Here is a 19,006-nt window from a genome sequence, read left to right on the forward strand (position 1 = left end):
TGCAGGTATCTATAGTAATAGTATAACTTCCAGTAACTTCAAGCTGGAGAGAAAGTAGACTATATTTCAACTATCTGCATTAACATTGTTGATTAGGACACAAGTCATTCGCTTTCCCTTTCCCATTAATATCATATTGATGACAGTTGTTGTCAAGAGGAAATTCCTATGCTCTCACTGCCCTTTTCAGCAACAGGCTTATGATTAAATAAAGTGACTTTTTTGATCTGTATACATTTGAAATAGCATCTTGAAGATAAGTAATTAGAATACTAAAGTACCTATAAAAATCATTACAAACTATTGTACAGGATACCATAAATCAATAGGTCACAAAAAATCAAATCAAGTTAATTGTGGTTGGATTACGTATCAGGCATGGCCAAAGCTATCTGCCCCTCAAAGCGGTTTACAAAATTCCTCTCAACCAGTTGAATTTTAATGCAAGATTGTGTATGGAGCTACTCCTCTGATCACAACCCAGGGAGCCAAGCATTTACAGGGCCCAGAGCCCGGGAAGCCAGGTACTGTAGGGCTGGTGTCCAGGACACAAGAACGTTGGGGTTGGGAGGGCAAGGTTTTGGTGGGCCAGGGAGAGAAAAGTCTCATCAGATCAGAGGAGTTTGATGTTTTGTCATTTTGGTGGGACCAGGGAAGAGACAGTGACTGACTGGATGTGTGGGAATCGCTGAGTGGGCGTATGGGAGGGAGTGACTGAGTGCAAATGTGGGACTGAGCGACTGAGTAACTGACTGGGTGAGTGTGTGCACGAGGGGGTGGGGTAAAGGAGTAAGAGTTAGCATGGGAGTAGGTGACTGTGCAAGTAGGTGCGTGGGACTGAGTATTATAGGGATGAGTGACTGAGTGATGGGGTGAGTGGTTGGGAGTGTGAGTCTATCTCAGTTTTCTCATTCACTCTCACCATCACATGCTAACACAGGCACACACACACACACACACACACACACACACACACACACACACACACACACACACACACACACACACACACACACACACACACACACACTGCAACATTCTGATCATTGTTAAAAGCAAATAACTGTGGATGCCAGAATCAGAAACAAAAACAGAAAATGCTGGAAAATCTCAGCAGATCTGACAGCATCTATTGAGAGAGAACAGAGCTAATGTTCTGAGTCCAGATGACCCTTCAAAGCTGGTAATTGACATTGCTTTTTTCTTTTCTAACTCGACAATTTATTGCAATGACATTCCTTTACACTTATTCAGCAATTGTTTCTTTTCTTAAAATATCTTTTTTTTAAAAATTCAGTTTATTGTTGTGCCAAACCTGATCTTTTTGGAATTGTTCATCAACCCCTTGGATGAGAAAAATATGCAAAATGAGCCCGAGTGAGAAGTCCGGACTATGAAAACAAGCTGGTATTATCAACACAATTATTAACCCAGAAAATTTAATTCAACTTCTTTATCTTACCATGACAGGTAATGTAAGGAAATACATATAGCAAGTGCTCCCAAACTTTGATCACATGTGAACAGTAGATATTCCACAATGCAATGAACCTTAAAGCAAAGAGTTTTAAACCAGAAAAATATTTCCCAAAGCCTTCCCATCAGCAGTACGATGGATTACTCCCTACTTTCATGGATGAGTGCATCTCCAGAAATACTCATTGTCATCATCCAAAACAAAGCAATGCAATTGGTTGGCACCCCAACCACCACCTTAAACATTCACTCCCTCCCCCAGCAATGAAATGTGGGCCTGATGTGTACCATCTATGGAAATGCACTGCAGCAACTCACCAAGGCTTCTTTGGCAGACTTCCCAAGCCTGCAACCTCTACCGCCAACAGGACAGCAGGTCCAAAGGAACATCAAGTTCCCTTCCAAGTCAAACACCATCCAGCTTTAAAGAATATCGCTGTTCTTTATCATCACAAGGTCAGAATTCTGGAGTTCCCTGTCTAAGTGCACTGCAATAAGTCTCACAACACCACCTTAAAGTCTGATAGGTTTATTTGGAATTACAAGCTTTCAAAGCGCTGTTCCTTCATCAGGTGAGTGCATGGGAGGAAGAAGCAGTGCTCCCAAAGCTCGCGATTCCGAACAAACCTGTTGGACTTTAACATGGTGTTGTGAAACTTCTTACCATGCCTCCCCCAATCCAACATCGGCATCTCCACATCATTAGCGCACTGCAGAAGTAACTTCATCAATCAGACTTCAGCAGTTTGAGAAGGTGGTTCACCATAAGCTTCTCAAGGACAATTAGCAATTGACAATAAATGCTATCTTTTCCAGTGATGCCCACATCCAGGGAATTAATATTTTTTTAAATAATTGTATAAATTGACATGCTTTCCAAATTTCAACTTTTCTATTTACATATGGCTCATGCTCAAGAATAATAAACCTTCTGTGTAAAATGTCACAAGTAGATGTTGATTCCCCACTAATCTCATTGTTCTTCACTTAGCATTTAATATCACTCACCATATCCCTGTTGTTGGTGCCAAGGTAGTGCTGTTGCAAATGGATCACAACTTCTGCTCAGACTGATGAACCTTGTTGCAGGTGCAAGTTGCTTCTTGTTGGGTACTTCTGCGTTGTAGTCTGTTCTTTTTCTCTCTAGAATGACTTTAATGTAAAATAAGAAAACCACTGAACATGAAAGAAGGAAAGCTCTACATACTACTTCAACAGTTGCACTTCTCTACCTTCAAATCTACAGCTAAATATGAGTAAGAATGGTCTTAATACACCAGTTTCCTAATTGAATATGATGACAGCTAACCACCATGTTTACATTAATAGATTCAACATAAGATTCAGAGACATTGAGGGTAAAATTGATCCTGGCATTAATGCAATGGAATGGGTATGAAAATGAGATCAGATTTAGGCATCCTTGCTGCACCCGCACCCCAAGGCCAATTTAAATTACAATTGCAGAGAATGAATGTAAATTGTTGCATCACAAAGGAATTTACAGATGTTAAACACTCATCCTCTATTTCTGCCTTATAACCGAGCTTCTGAAATTAATGAAATAATCTCCGTAAAATTAATTGAATACATTTTAATTGAAATATAATTTATTTTCCCTGTGGAAATGGTATATTGCATATCAGGGTAATCACAACCTAGGAATTTATATTTGTGATTTAACAACTACAATTTCAGAGTCTATTCAAGGTCAAGATGCTGCACAAAATTTGAAATAAAGCCATACCTTCTTCAAACATGCTTTGAAACAGGTGACTAAATTCTACGAGCAATTTATTGGCTGCAAAGCCTTCAGAAGTCATGAAGGAAGCTACTGAAATGCAAGTTCTTTCTTTCTATCTTTCTACACTACACTACACACAGGACTAGGGGGCACAGCCTCAAGATAAAGGGGGGGGGGGGGCGGTTTAGAACGGAGTTGAGGAGGAACTTCTTCACTCAAAGGGTGGTGAATCTCTGGAATTCTCTGCCCGTTGAAGTGGTGGAGGCTGCCTCGCTAAATATTTTTAAGACGCGGGTTGATGGGTTTTTGATAAGCGAGGGGATTAAGGGTTATGGGGAGAGGGCGGGAATGTGGAACTGAGCCACGACAGATCAGCCATGATCTTATTGAATGGCGGGGCAGGCTCGAAGGGCTAGATGGCCTACTCCTGCTCCTATTTCTTATGTTCTTATTATGTTCTTATCTTTCCTTTGATTTTGAGGTAACATTGAAGTCAAAGGGAAAGAAAAGAGAATTGGGCACTGTGTAAACAAGCTGACAATGTGCTATTGTCCATTTGATACTACATAAGAACACAAGAAATTGGAACAGAGAATGAGGGGATGGTGGGGTGGGCTATGATGGGAGGGATACACAGGTGAGTAGGATGCAGGGGCAATGCAGAGGGATCATGAAGGGGTGAGGCATCAAGGGGAGCATGTCGGGAACCATGAAGGAGGGGCATGTCGGGGGCCATGAAAGGGGACCCATCGGGAGAATCCCAATGTCCCAATGCTGCTAGTCCATGGTGGGGAGGGGGGGGGTCCCAGTGTCAGTAAGGGGAGGGGGTCTTTAGGTGAGTGATTGAGGCGTCCTTTCTAAATGGCGCCTGATCACTTTGCAGCTGGGCTCAGTGATGTGTTTAAGCACACCCCTTCCAGAACAGTCATACAACTCACCACTCTCCCAAAAAGTAACCAATCATGGGACAATTGCAGTCCAGTCCCCTTTGGTTTCATTATGACACAATTATTTTTTGGGAAAAGCAGTAAATTTCTCAGTATGCACTCTGTCGAGTCCCTTTGTGCTCTTGAAAGCTTCAATGAGATCACCTCTCATTCTTTTCACCTCTCCATTGTAGACACAATTTACTCAGTCTCTCATCATAGGACACCCATTCAGCCCACTTAACCAATCAAATTGGCATTTGTTGTGCTATCCCTCATAGAATTACATCTTTCCTTAAATATGGAAACTGAAATTGCATATGGTACCCCAGGTGTGGTCTTATGAAAGCTCCATACAGTTGGAACAAGACTTACTAATTCTCATACTCCATCCCCCTGCAATAAAGGTCTGTCTGCTATTTGCTTTCTTAACTGCTTGCTATACTTGCATGTTAACTTTGTTTTTTTTAGGATGGATACTCTCAAGTCTCACTGAACACCAACATTTACAAGTTTCAGACCTTGAAAAAATACACTATTTTCCTATTCTTATGACCAAAGTGAATAATCTCACACTTTCCCACATTATTTTTGCCATTTTATTGCTAATTCACTTAACCTATGTCTCTTTGAGCTTCTTTGCATCCTCATTCTTGGGATGTGGACTTCGCTGGCTAGGCCAATATTTATTGTCTGCCCCTAATTATCCTTGAGATGGTGGTGGTGAGCTGCCTGCTTGTACCGCGATAGTCCATATGGTGTACAGTACAATTAGGAAGAGAGTTTCAGAATTTGGACAAAGCAACAATAAAGGGACTTTTTTTTATTCATTCATGGGACAGAGGCGTGACTGGCATTTGTTGACCATCCCTAGTTGAGGGCAGTTGACAGTCAACCACATTGCTGTGGCTCTGGAGTACATATTGGCCAGACCGGGTAAGGATTGCAGATTTCCTCCCCAAAGGATATTAGTGAACCAGATGGGTTTTTCCGACAATCGACAATGGGTTCAAGGTCATCAGTAGATTCTTAATTCCAGATATTTTCATTGAATTCAAACTCCATCATGTGCTGTGGTGAGATTCGATCCAGAGTCCTCACCCCAGAGCATTCGGTGAGTTTCTGGATTAATCATCTAGCGATAATACCACTAAGCCTTCGCCTGCCCGTGAAATATATCCAAGTCAGGATGGAGGGCAGCTTGGAAGGGGACTTCCATGTGGTGGTATTCCCATGTGTCTACTGCCCTTGACATTCTAGAATTCTGAATGACAATGGTTGTGGGTTTGAAAGGTAGTATCTATGGATACTTTGTGTATCTTATAGATTGTACACACTTCTGCCACTTTGTATTTAGAGTGCAGGGAGTGAACGTTTGGTAAAATACTAAAGTGATGTGGCTGTAAAATGGATCTTAATACTCTAGCATGAAGTTGCAAGATGTAATCTGGATCAAGACTGCTGGATGTTGTTTTGGTTGAAGGATGAGGAGAGGCAGGGAGGGAAATTTGGTGGAAATGTCACCCTATCCTTTTTGGTGCAGATTCGAATGATTGGCATAGAGCAGCAGGTCAAGAGTGCTGAGAGCAGATTGCCCATGGGGTCAGCCTCCTGATGCTCTAACATGTGAAAATTTAATTTATTCCATTAATAAAATGATAGTTACTCCGTTTTTGTTAAATACTAAAGTAGTTCATTTGTTTGAAAGTAAAATGCAAATCTTAGTATGGAGACAAGTGAATCTGCAGCAACCTGGGATTATGTGGCCCTGTCAGTACTATCTTTGAGTCACTAAGTAGCTCATAAATTATGTTACTGGCTGTTGGGTGAGCATGTTCTCATGATATAATCCAAATTAGTCAAATTTTCCATTGACTGGTCATAAAAATTCTGATGACAACTCTGATGGCTCCTCAGATACTGAGACACTCCATGTCCAAATGCTGCAAGACCTGGACAATATCCAGACTTGGGCTAACAAGTGACAAGTAAACATTTGTGCCACATAAGTGCTAAGCAATGCATATCTCCAATGAGAAAGAGTGTAACCATTCCTTCTTTGCATTCAATGGCATTACCATCGCTGAATCCCCCAAAACCAACATCCTGGGGTTACCATTGACCAGAAACTGAAATGGACTAGCCATATAAATACTGTTACTACCAGAGCAGTCAAAGGTGAGAAATCCTGCAGCGAGTAACTCACCTCCTGACTCCCCAAAGCCTGTCCACAATCTACAAGTCAGACATATGATAGAATACTCTTCATTTGCCTGTATGAGTGCAGCTCCAAACACTCAAACAGTTTGACAGCATCCAGGACAAAGCATTTTGATTAGCACCCCATCCACAAACAATCGGTCCCTCCACCACAGACAAACAGTGGCAGCAGTGTACACTATCTACAATTTGCATTATATGAACTCACCAAGACTCCTTCAACAGTACCTTTCAAACTCACAACCACTAACATCTTAGAGGACAACGGTTGGAGGCACTTGGGAATGCCGACACCTGGAAGTTCCCTTCCTAAGCATTCACCATCCTGACGTGGAGATATATCACTGTTTCTTGACTGTCATTGTGTCAAAGCCTGGACCACCCACCCCAACAGCACTGTGGGTGTACCTACACCACATGGATTGCAGTGATTCAAGAAGGCAGCTCACCTCCACCTTCTCAAGGGCAATTAGGGAGGAACAAATGCCAACCTAGCCAGTGACTCTCATATCCCATGAATGAATAGAAAAAGATCTACGTTTCATCATTTGAATCACAATGACATTTAAAACAATCTATCAAGTTACTAAATTTTTGAGAACAGAATGGTATATGTGGCAATTTGTTGATATCAGTCAGATAAATTGGCTATATAAGTAAATTGTACCTCTTAAATGCTTTACTAGATTACATTGCTATGCACTCCAGCAAAATGATTGTACCTCTGTGCCAATAATCAATTCCCATTGTCATGATATTCCTGTTAACTAGTTGCCTTGTCAAAATAACTCACTCAGAGAAATAAAGGTATATAGCTGTTTTGAAGTACAGACCTTGAATATTGTTGAAAAAGATACCTGCATCAAAACGTTTAATCTTGCACTCATCAAGATAACTCACAAGAAATTACCCAGTGAAGGGGAATAACAATTTATATTAGAATATAGTTATAATTGGCTGGCAAATGGACCCAGATTTATGGAGACATTGCCAACTGTTCAGCTTTGTTCAATTTCAAACAAGGTAGGTCAACTGATTGATCAAGGCGTTGCTGTGGGGAATAGGGGAGTGGGTGGCGGTATGCTGATAATGTTGCTGAACTAGTAATCTAGAAACCCAGGCTAAAGCCCTAGTGTATGGATTCAAATCACCCCATGGCAACTGGTAGAATATGAATTCAATTAATAAATCTGAAATGTCAAGTTAGTCTTAGTACTGGTGACCATGAAACTAACCAGCAATTTTTCTTAAAACCCCTCTGGTTCACTAATACCTTTTCAGGAATGAAACCTGTCATTCTACATGATCTGACCTCCATGTGAGATCAGACAGACCCACAACAACATGGTTGACTCTTCTCTGCCCTTTGAAATGGCTGAGCAAGCCAACCTCTGTTGTAACTCCATCTGTGAGGAGCCTGCACATTCTTCTTGTCTGTGTCGGTTTCCTCCAGGTGCTCCGGTTTCCTCCCACAGTCAAAAGAGGTGCTAGTTGAGTGCATTGACTATGCTATCTGAGCCAAATACAATCCTACTGTAACAAATCATTCATAGCATATACAGTTAGCCGCAGCATGAAGCAAATCAATCATCTAGATGGGAGTGATTAACATACTGCTAAGTTTCCCTGGAGGCATGAATACTTTTCAAAAGTCTAATATTATCCATTTCTGATGATTAAAGTTTATGATTTGATTACATAGATACAGCTGGAGTTTAATATTCAGTTTATAGGCTTTCAGGTCCAAACATAATCTTGATCCAAGCATAACATGTTTTGAAAGTCAGTCATGTGTTTATCAGTCTTATCTGTAATCACAAATGCATGAAAATAAATGTTTTCTGTATTCTGATTAAAATCAAAGGTTTTCTACACAACATTAGATTTAAGAGTTGATTTTACAAATGGACATCTGGTACACTCTCAGAACTTTTTATTCTAATCCCTGAAGCTTCAGACTGAGATGACAAATACAATCTACTCTTTTTTTCATTCTTTCACAGGGTGTTGGTGTCACTGGCCAAGCCAGCACTTTTATTGCCCATCTCAAATTGCTCTTGAAAAGGTGATGGTGAGGCACCTTCTTGAATTGCTGCTGTCCATGTGGTGCAGGTACACCCACAGTGCAATTAATGAGAGAGTTCCAGGATTCTGAACTGGCGACAGTGAAGGAACTGATATATTTCTGAGGCAGGATGGTGAGTGATTTGAAGGAAAATTTCCAGGCGGTGGCATTTCCATGCATCTGTTAGCCTTGTCTTTCTAGGTGATAGACACTATGAATTTGAAAGATGCTGCCCAAGGAGCCTTATTGCAGTTGCTACTGTGTATCAGTCGGGGAGGGAGTGGATATTCAAGGTGGTGAATGGGGTGCCAAACAAGTGGGCTGCTTTGGTCCTGCATGATGTTAAGCTTCTTGAATGTTGGTGGAAATGCACACCACCACAATCCTGATTATACCTTGCAAATGGTAGACAACCTTTGAGAAGTCAAGACACAAGTAACAGAATCTGCTATACAGGAGACTGTGTTATATGTTAGACGTTTTGACTGGCAGTTTAAATAAGACAAAAGATGATAAGGTGCCACACTGTGGGTTTTGAACCAACTTGATGTAGATTTATTTAAGAGCTGTTGTCACGTTAAAGTCAAGCATAGAAGAGAGGTTAAAACCCACAACTGACTCAAATGATGTCACAGCTTGTGTGACTAAACACATAAGAGATGCAGAACAAATTGTTAAACAAGATTAGACTGGTAAGACTGGATGTAAAATATTAGCATGGTTTGACATTGGTTAATGGACAGAAAACAGAATGCAAGAAACAATGGGGTCATTTTGGGGATACAGTCACACAGCACAGAAAAGACCCTTTAGCTCATCAAGTCTGCACCAAGAATAACTACCACTAAAATTGCTCTAATCCTATTTTCCAACACTTGTCCCATATCCTTGAATGTTATGATATTTCAAGTGCTCATCCAAATACTTTTTAAAGATGGTAAGGTTTCTGGCCTTCACCACCTTCCCAGGCAGTCCTCTGTGCCATTCTAATGCAATCACATCCTTCCTATAGTGAAGTGTTTAGAACTGCCTACAGTACTCCAGCTGTTGCCTAACCAAATTTCTATACAGCTCCGACATAACTTTCTTGCTCTTGTATTCTATGCCACAACTGATAAATGAAGTGTCCCATATGCCTTAACTATCCAATTCACCCACTCTGCCACCTCCAGGGATCTGTCAATAAATGACTAAAGTGCCCATCTGTCCCTCTGAGCTCCCTAGTGTCCTGCCATTCATGAAATACTCCCTTGACTTGTTATTTCTTCCAAAATGCATCACTTCACATTTATCACGGTTAAATACCAACTGTCGCTGCTCTGCCCACCTGAGCAACCCATTTATATCTTCCTGTAACTTAAGACCTTCTTCACTCTTAATTATCAACCTTGGTATCATCGACAAACTTGCTCATCAATCCCCCCCTCACTCTCATCTACATCAGGAGGTCCTCAGCACTGAACCTTGTGGTACACCACTGGACACCAGCCTCCAGTCACTCAAACAGATTTTTGCCACTACCCTTTGCATCCCATTCCTAAGCCAGTTTCGATTCCATTTTGCCAAGTTTCCCAAAATTTCACGTGCTTCAAACTTCTGAGTCTCCCACATGGGACCTAGTCAAAGGCTTTGCTAAAATCTATGTAAAATGCATCAACTGTTCTTGCTTCACCCACACATACATGATCATTTTTTCTGAAAAACTATTAAATTTGTTAGGTATGACCTCTTTTTGACAAAGCCATATTGACTATGCCTAATGAACCCATGCCTTTCCAAGTAGAAATTAATTCTCTCCTTTGGAATTTTGTCCAATAGTTTCCCTACCACTGACATGAGACTCATTGTTCTGTAATTCTCTGGTTCATCTCTATCACCCTTCTTGATACATGGAACAACATTAGCTATACTCCAGTCCTCTGACATCTTCCCTGTGGCCACAGAGGAAATAAAAATTTGTGTCAGAATCCCCGCAAATACCTGCCTCACCTCCCACAGCAGCCTGAGATGCAATTTACCAGTCTTGAGGATTTGTCCATTTTTAAGCTTTTCAAAGTCTCCAATAGCTGCTCTCATCCTATATCAAACTGCTCAAGGTCCTCACTGTCCATTTTCCTGAATTCTGTACCTATGTTCTCCTTTTCCTGACTGAAGACTGATGAGATCATTTAACACCCTTCCAAAGTCCTGTGGCTTCACACATAGATTGCCCCCTTGGTCTCTAATGAGCCCTACTTTTTGCCCTAGTTAACTTCTTCCTCTAAAAGTATTTACAGACTATGTTAGGAATCTCTCTAATCTTGTTCACAAGTCCTTTTTCATGCCCCCTTTTTGCTTTGCTAATTGCTTTCTCAAGTTCCCATATTACTTTAGGGCCACAACTGAATTGCTCCCTTTGCACTTAAAAGCCTTCCTCTTCTTCCTTATCCAGTCCTGAATTGTCCTAGATGTCTCGGGTTCCCGAAGTATGTCCTCTATAGAGAACATGTTGGACCCCTACTCCTTCCGTTTCCTTTTTGAATATCTCCTACTGTTCCACTGTACATTTTTCAATAAGGAATTGATCCCAGATCCTGCCTTACTTTCACAAAATCTGCCATTCCCCCAATCCAAAGCTGTCTTTTGTAGGCCAACTTTATCCTTGTCCAAAACATGCTTGAACCATACCATGTTGTGGTCACTATCACTGAAATTCTCCCCTATTGCCAAGGTGGAATTGTATAACATTGGAGTACGACAAAGATCAGTGCTTGGCTCTCGGCTATTTACAATCAATATCAATGATTCAAATGAGGAGTATTATGTATCCAAGTTTTCCAAGCTGTGAGGAGGAGGCAAAGAGAATGCAAAAAGATATGGACAATTACATGATTGAGTAAGGTGATGACAGATGGAGGAAATTTGAAATTGCCCATTTTGGTAGAAGGAATGGAGAAGCGAAATATTGTTTAAAAAAATGAGACACCAGGTATGAAGGGTTTGGGTTCTGCCAGGATCACTCAGCTCCTGACCTCACTCCAGCCTTGTTCAATCATAGACAAAAAAGCTGAATCTAAGAAGTGAGGTGAGTGTGATTGCCCTTGACATCAAGGCAGTATGTGACTGAATTTGGCATCAAGGAGCCTGAGCAAAACTAGAGTCAATGGGAGTCAAAGAGAAAACCCTCTGCTGGTTGGAATCATACTTGGCACAAGGGAATGTGATTGTGGTAGTTGGATGTCAATTATCTCAGTTCCAGAACATCACTACAGGAATTCCACAGGGTAGTGTTTAAGGTTCAACCATCTACAGCTGTTTCATCAATGGCCTTTCTTCTATCATAAGGTCAGAAATGTTGACGTTCGTTAATGATTGCATAATGTTCAACACCATTTCCAATCCTCAGATACTGAAGCAGTCTATGTCCAAATGCAGCAAGTTCTGGACAATATCCAGGCTTGCAATGACAAATTACAAGTAATATTCACACAACAAAGTGCTAGACAATGATCAGCTCCAACAAGAGAGAATCTAACCATTGCCCCTTGACACTCAATGACATAACATTGGTGAATCCCTCACAATCAAATTCCTGGGATTACCACTGACCAGAAACTGAACTGGAGTAGCCATATAAATACTGTGACTACCAAAGCAAGTCAAAGGCTAGGAATCCTGCATTAAATAACTCACCTCCTGATTTCCCAAAGTCTGTCTACTATCTACAAGGCACAAATTAAAAATGTAATTGAATACTTGCCTGGATGAGTGCAACTCGAACAATGCTCAGGAAGATTGACATTGACACCATCCAGGACAAAGCAACCCACTTGACTGCTACCCTTCCACACACATTAAATTCTTCTATCACCAATGAACAGTGGGAGCTGTGTGTACCATCTACAAGATCCATTGCAGGAACTCAGAAAGGTTCTTTAGGCAGCACCTACCAAACCCAAAATTGCTACCATCCAGAAGGGCAGCAAATACATGGGAACAACACCACTTGGAAATTCTACTCGTCACTCACCATCCTAATTTGGAAATATGTCACCATTCCTTCACTGTTGCTGGGTCAAAATCCTGGAACTCACTCGCTAACAGTATTGTGGGTGCATGTACACCTCAGGGACTGCTTTAGTTTAAGTAAGCAGCTCACCGCCACTTTTCAAGGGCAATTTGGGATGAGCAATAAATGCCAGTCTAGCAAACATCCTATGAATGAATTTTAAAAGTTATATGAAATTCAGAAAGATAGCAGTGGAGAAAACAATTTTAGTGATAAATCATACTTTAGCCTTTATTGCAAAAGAATTGAAGTATAAGATGAAGGAATTCTTATTGTAACAGTATGGAGCTTTAGTGAAACTATGTCTGTGTTACTGTGAACAATATCAATCTCCTTACCCAAGGAAGGATCTAGTCACCTGGGAGGGGTTACCACAAACATTAACTAGATTGATTCTTGGTTGTAGGCGCCGTCCAGTGAGAACAAAAATCAGTAGAATTTGTCTATATATATATTTGGAGTTTAAGAAAATGAAATATGATCGTATTGAAAGAAATAAAAGTCAAAGGCTACTTAACGGGGAGGTGCTGAGATGCTGCTTCCCATAGGTGGGCAGTGCAAAACTAAGAGTAATAGTTTCCTGCTAAGGGGCTAGTCACTTAGGACTGCGATGATAACAAATTTCTTCACTCAGAGTTGTTAATCTTTGGAATTCTGTACCCTGGGTTGTGAGATCTTGTGGCTCAGTCAGGAACACACCTAATCCAGAAGGTCTCCATTCAATTCTTTCTGAATGGGTGAATCATGGAAGGAGCATTTAAAATGTGTTCCAATGTGTTGACAATCAATCTGTTCATCCTTCCAATATACCCATGGCAGATGGTAAAAGCAAGAGAGATTCTTGGCCAACCTTGTTTGATAATAGAGTGATGCTCTTCAAGCTGCAATTACATCTCTCTCTAACATGTAGAGATGTCCATAGTCCCTTGTGGGCTCTGGCTAATTACTGATTACTGATGGACTCAGAGGGCAGTGGATGTTCAGTTCTGTAATTACAAGATTGAAATCAGTAAATATTTGGCCACTAAGAGAATCAAGAGGTATATGGGAAAGCAGAATAGATGTAGAAGTTTAACAATGTTTTTTTTGAATTGTGCAGTCAGGGTGAGGGACTGTATGGCCGGCCCCTGCACCTATTTCTCATACTCATTATCAACGGGCAGAGACTGAGCACAACCTGCTGATATTCTTCCAACCACTATTTTGACAAATGGAGTAACTTATTTATTTTAAATAAGTCAATGCCTCCAATAGCATAGATAGAAGACATCTAAAACATATCATATTCATATTGTAATGCCGTTAGAAAGTAACTCCTAAGTTTTCATGTCAACCCCATCTCCAGGAATATCAATACTATGCAAACATGTTAGAATTCAAGCAAGCAAGAGGAACAAACTTGAAATGCTCGATAACCTAATTCTGTCCTGTTTGTCTGCCCAAGTGGTATGACACCAATTGAGTAGTACCTCTGTGCTGTCTATTTTTAATTCAGGCAGTGAGCTTGATATTCACACTACGCTGTGTCAAAGATTGCCTGTTAGCATTGCACCACTCAATTCCCTTAGATTGCTGCAAAAAATATAAACATATTATCTTCAAAAATCCTTGATATTTATCTTGGACAGACTGAATAAATACAGCCATCCATGGGATTGCGAAAATTACCCTTGTCTTCAGAAAGCAGTCATGATTTTGTTGCTTACTGGTTATGGCAAGTCCGGACTGCGCTAAATTGACATTTGCGAGTTAACTTGTAGATGCTGTCAGTGTTATTTTTCAGCATTTATGCTGATATTTAATTGCAATCTCTACTCCCTGTCACTATGCTTTGGAAATAAAGTGTTTCCATCCATATATATCAGGCAAAATTCTGTACACATATAAGACATAGAATGGGCTCAAAACATAACAATTTAGTAGCCCAATCTATGCAGGCATCAATTCCATTCATACAACACATTTTAAAGCAGACATAAGATCACTTGAATAAGTTAATTAGCGACTTAATGCCTGTTGAAAACCCCTGTGGAAATTAATTCCAGATGAGTGGACTGTCAGGCTTGTGAATCCTCAGCAGCCTGCCAATTAAAATCTTTTAAAAAGAAAACCTTCCATTGGAACAGGGAAATTCTGCTGAATCTATGGGTATTGAACTCATAGAACCCACTCTGCCAAACCCCACTTGAGACATCGCAGAATTGTTCCCAGCCAGATAAGGAACCTGAAATTGGATAATTTCATTTTGCCAGCTGCCCATGAAGGTGTGATTAGCTCACCTTGCTCACGCAGATGAGGATATGCATTTTTCACTCCTGTGTCATCGCGTGTTAACTACGCAACTTCAAAAGCACATTTCTCACTGAGAAGCTAACAAATAGCAGCCATCATAGATACTTGCCAAGCTCAGCAGGACACATAGTCCCACTGGACTCAGATAACCTGGGGCTAGTTCTCAATGCTATAACTTCACAACTTCTATCCTAACAAGACTGGTCAAATGAGTGAAAGGAAAGGGGATGAAATGAAATGGGAACAAAATAGGTAAATGTGGTCAGAATTAATTGCTTATATGAAGCGAAGACAAAACTGAATCAAGTGGTCGAATTATGTGTTTCTGTGGTGTTACTTCCATTTACAACTAGGGTCTTGTTTAATGTGTACCATTTATTTGTGTAAGAATGTACTCAGTACCACCACATTAAATAGGAAAATCAGAGCCATACTTAGTAATTACAGGGATTATGTTAAAAGTGCATTTTTTATGGGTTTGATTATTTTAAAAAAATTACCTGCAAAAATTGCAGCAAGGAACCCACTAATAATAACACAACTGACTGTGACTTCAAGGCAATAATGTAGTTTAAGGGTTCTAATATGTAATATAAAGGGTCAACATCTGGGATATGCCATGGGTCACATTGGGGTATGACATAGATAATGATATATAATGGGGACATCAGTCAGTCATGTCAGAGAAGTTGCACTACCATACCTAGGAACAAAATGTCCCCTTGTAACTTTTGAAAGTAATAAGCAGATACCAGAGTATGACTGCTTATTACTTTAACCTGTATGCTAAGCACCACACCAAGAGTCCATAGAAAGAGAGACCATCTCAGAACTCAGCAAAATATTCAAACTTTTCTCTCTCCATGCATAACATCACATCACTTAATTCAATGGTTGTGTTGCCAATTTCTATCAATTTTCCTGTACATGTGGAATGTTTGATAATAGCAACTAATTATTGGGAATTCATTACAACTTCATGTTGTTGCTGGAACATCACCTTTTGCTTGTCTCACTACTTTCCATCATTTCTTGGATCTATATTCTACCACAACTAAGAATATATATTGTGCACATTTCTGACAAATGCTAGTGGCAAGATGAGCATGTAGGAAACAATCAATGATGGGAAACAATGGTGGTTATGGAATTCATTTAATTAAGGCTTGGACAAATCTTAAACTATTTTCCTGATTTCCCAGTTCATAAATAGCCCCCTAACATAAACTGAGAATGATCTTTTGACGAGTGGGAAAAAATGTAGAATAGCAGCAGAATTAAGTATTTCTGCTTTGCATATCCAATCAAGCAGATGGATCATTATGATACTTTAGGTGGGATTTTCCAGTCATGTCAATGACAGGCATTATGGCAGAGGATGTGAAAATGAGATGAATGGCGAAAAGTCAGCATCCCACTGGCGCAAAAATAGTTCACAATTTCCTGCTCTTTACATTCATGGCTCCTCACTTAACTGCACCCAAACATTAAACAAGGGAGGACAAGGGTGTTAACAACTATGACAGAATTATGGATTGGAAGGGGTCAAAGTAGAATTATTGGAGGGAGGGAGATTTGCATATGATGCTCCTCTAGCATGATGGAAGGGATTTTAATGGTCACAAGGGGATAGAAGCTGGTCTGGTAGTAAAACTTCAGCACCACCATTTCTCAAGCTGATCCAATTACGTACTTGAAAAGCAAGGAATTAAAAAGAAAATGCCAGGGCACAGCTCTCATGGATTGTTGGAGCAGGAGTCGACCACTACACTTATAGAATGATTGAAGGAGTATCCTACTCATTTCTGTCTTTGAAAATGGAATGGAAATTACCACTGGGATATGTCAGGAGCAATCCAGTACCAATTTATGGAATGTGAGGCCCTAACTCATTTTGCACATTCTTGAGCATAAAAATGATTGGGGCCAACTTAGGATCAGTTTCCAAAGACCTTTCATCACAATGTCAGAAGGAAACAACTGAAAAGGGGTTTCAGGACAAATTGCATGTGCCAATTGGGATAAAGACCTCTAAACCTTACAGCTAGGATGTTCAGGATTTATACACCTCCACCCCAGCTCCCTGGTACTCGGAATGCAAATTGGGAGTGCTGAGTAATCAAAAGGAAATGGTCTGACAAGGCCCTGAATGAGGATTCTGTCACCTGGTAGACCTCAGTCAAATGCAAGCTCCTGCAACAACCCTGTAATGCCTTTTGCAGTTTTTTTTTGGGGGGGGGGGTACATTCCCTGTCAGTGATCCTTAAGCCAGTACTAGTGCTCCAAGGGACAATTTGGGGATGTAACAGCTATAATAAAAGCAAACCTTGGGTCTTCACAATGACTCCATAGTTTGCAACCAGAAGACAACTATTGGTGATCTATATTCATTCATGTTTCTGTTCAATGCTTCCACAGTCGAGCACAGGTGCATCATCCCATTAATCAGGCAGTTGAGAAAGAGCAGACAACAAAGGGCCCATTGCCACCAAACTGGTTCAAGGGCAGAGCCTCGCCCTGATGAACAAATCCCGTCAAGAGCCAGAGACCAAAGCTGACAGAGTCATTGAGCAGAGGCATCTGGCAAGATCAAGGGTGTACAGAAGGTTCCTCACCTACCTCCAGATGGGCGAAATTGTCATCAACATCTTTGCATGTCAAGGATATGGTGGCTTACACCTGACACATTCCCCAGGACCAAGAGACCATCCATTGCCAGTGGATCTCAAAATGATTTCCAATCTGTACGTCTTTGCAAGAGGCTCATTCCAGGGCATTGCTGGGGACCTGTGCAGGAATTTCTCAAGCATCTGTTCACTAATGCATCTGATCAGTTTCTGCTTCCCTATTCATAAAGGCACATATCCACCTCTCCCAAGATGAAGCTAGCCAAGCTGTCAAAGAAGTGGGATTTCAGCAATCTCTAGATCCCCACACATGCAGGTTGCCATTGACTGCACCTACGTGGCTTTAAGATCTCCCTGGCAGAAGCCATAATGATTCATCACTCTCTCAATGTGCAGCTAGTTTGCTACCACCAGAAGTAAATTATGCAAGTATATGCAAGTCAGCCTGGAAGCTCTCATACATCTTGAGTCACTCGCAGATGCTGTAGACCTTAGAGGGTACTCAGTAGCAAAATCGACCTGTGAAACATGTGGTGATGATGCCCATTCAGCAGCCATAAAGCACCTCAGAGGAGAGGTATAACTCTGCTCATTCTCCAACATCTAACTGATTGAGCAGACATTTGGTACCTTGAAGATGCATTTCTGATGTCTGTACAAGTCAGGTGGCACTCTCTAGTACCCTCTCCAAACAGTCTCACATATCACCACGGCTCACTGCGCTCTACGCAATCTGGTACTCCAAAATCAGAATGTCTTGCCATAACGAGAGACAAAGGAGTTGAATGTCTTCTGTGATCAGGGTTACGTTTCACATGGGTAAGGAAGCTGAGGTTTCAGAGTAAGAGGCCACCACTGTTCTCCCAGCCATCCTTGCAGCTGCTTGAACGCTGCTACCAGAAATCTGGTGCCAGTAGTTTACCTCAGTTATTGATCTTTGATCCAAAGCCCAATTTTGGGTTGGCCCTAGTCAGCCCTCTTGGTCTAGGTAGTAGTGATTTTAGGCACCAAGTCATTTTTTTTTAAAATAGTACAGGTATACAAAAGGATAAAACTAATCAGTGTGGCAATTCTGACAAACAAATGCACATAATACAAGCGACAGTTCATTAAAATTATTGAATCCAAAATCTTAGAGGTTCCCAACAGAAAATTGAAAACCGTCATTTTCAAATGACCTGAGGTTCTGAAATGTCAGAGAAATCAAGGGTGAATGAAACATTTTCCTTTGGTTGGTCAGAGAGCATGTGTTGTACTGTTTTCCACAGTGGCAGGTTTCCAAATCAAAAAGCAGAGATACCTGACTGTTTTTGACTTATAATTTTGATTTAATGAATCTACTTTGTTTGTTATTGCAATCATAATTAGAAAGATCCACATTATTTATGAAAACCTCACTGACTCAGAATGATGTGCCTTAACTGGAGAAGGGCATACAACTCACCATACATCTTCAGAGCCCACAATTTCTTGCAACAATTTAAAAGATAAAAATGGTAACAATTGCGGTGACAGCCATCAAGACAGATCATCTCTAGCTGCAAGATATTTTTGGCAGATACAAATTTCTGCTTTTAGAACAAGCTACCCTCATGGTAGGCTGATAGA

At 40.7% G+C, this 19,006-nt stretch overlaps 1 protein-coding gene across 2 annotated transcripts in view; it reads right to left on the reverse strand.

Annotated features, from left to right (window-relative positions):
• The window catches only part of LOC145355275 (histone deacetylase 9-like), a 781,248-nt gene that overhangs the window by 591,095 nt on the left and 171,147 nt on the right, over positions 1-19,006 (reverse strand). For both annotated transcript variants that reach the window (XM_080207173.1, XM_080207182.1), the window contains exon 3: positions 2,485-2,628. In XM_080207173.1, the coding sequence (XP_080063299.1) occupies positions 2,485-2,628 (144 nt within the window). The remainder of the gene's footprint in view (positions 1-2,484; positions 2,629-19,006) is intronic.

Source organism: Carcharhinus amblyrhynchos, chromosome 2 (assembly GCF_965287045.1).
Source record: "Carcharhinus amblyrhynchos chromosome 2, sCarAmb.v2.hapA, whole genome shotgun sequence".
NCBI classification, from domain to species: domain Eukaryota; kingdom Metazoa; phylum Chordata; class Chondrichthyes; order Carcharhiniformes; family Carcharhinidae; genus Carcharhinus; species Carcharhinus amblyrhynchos.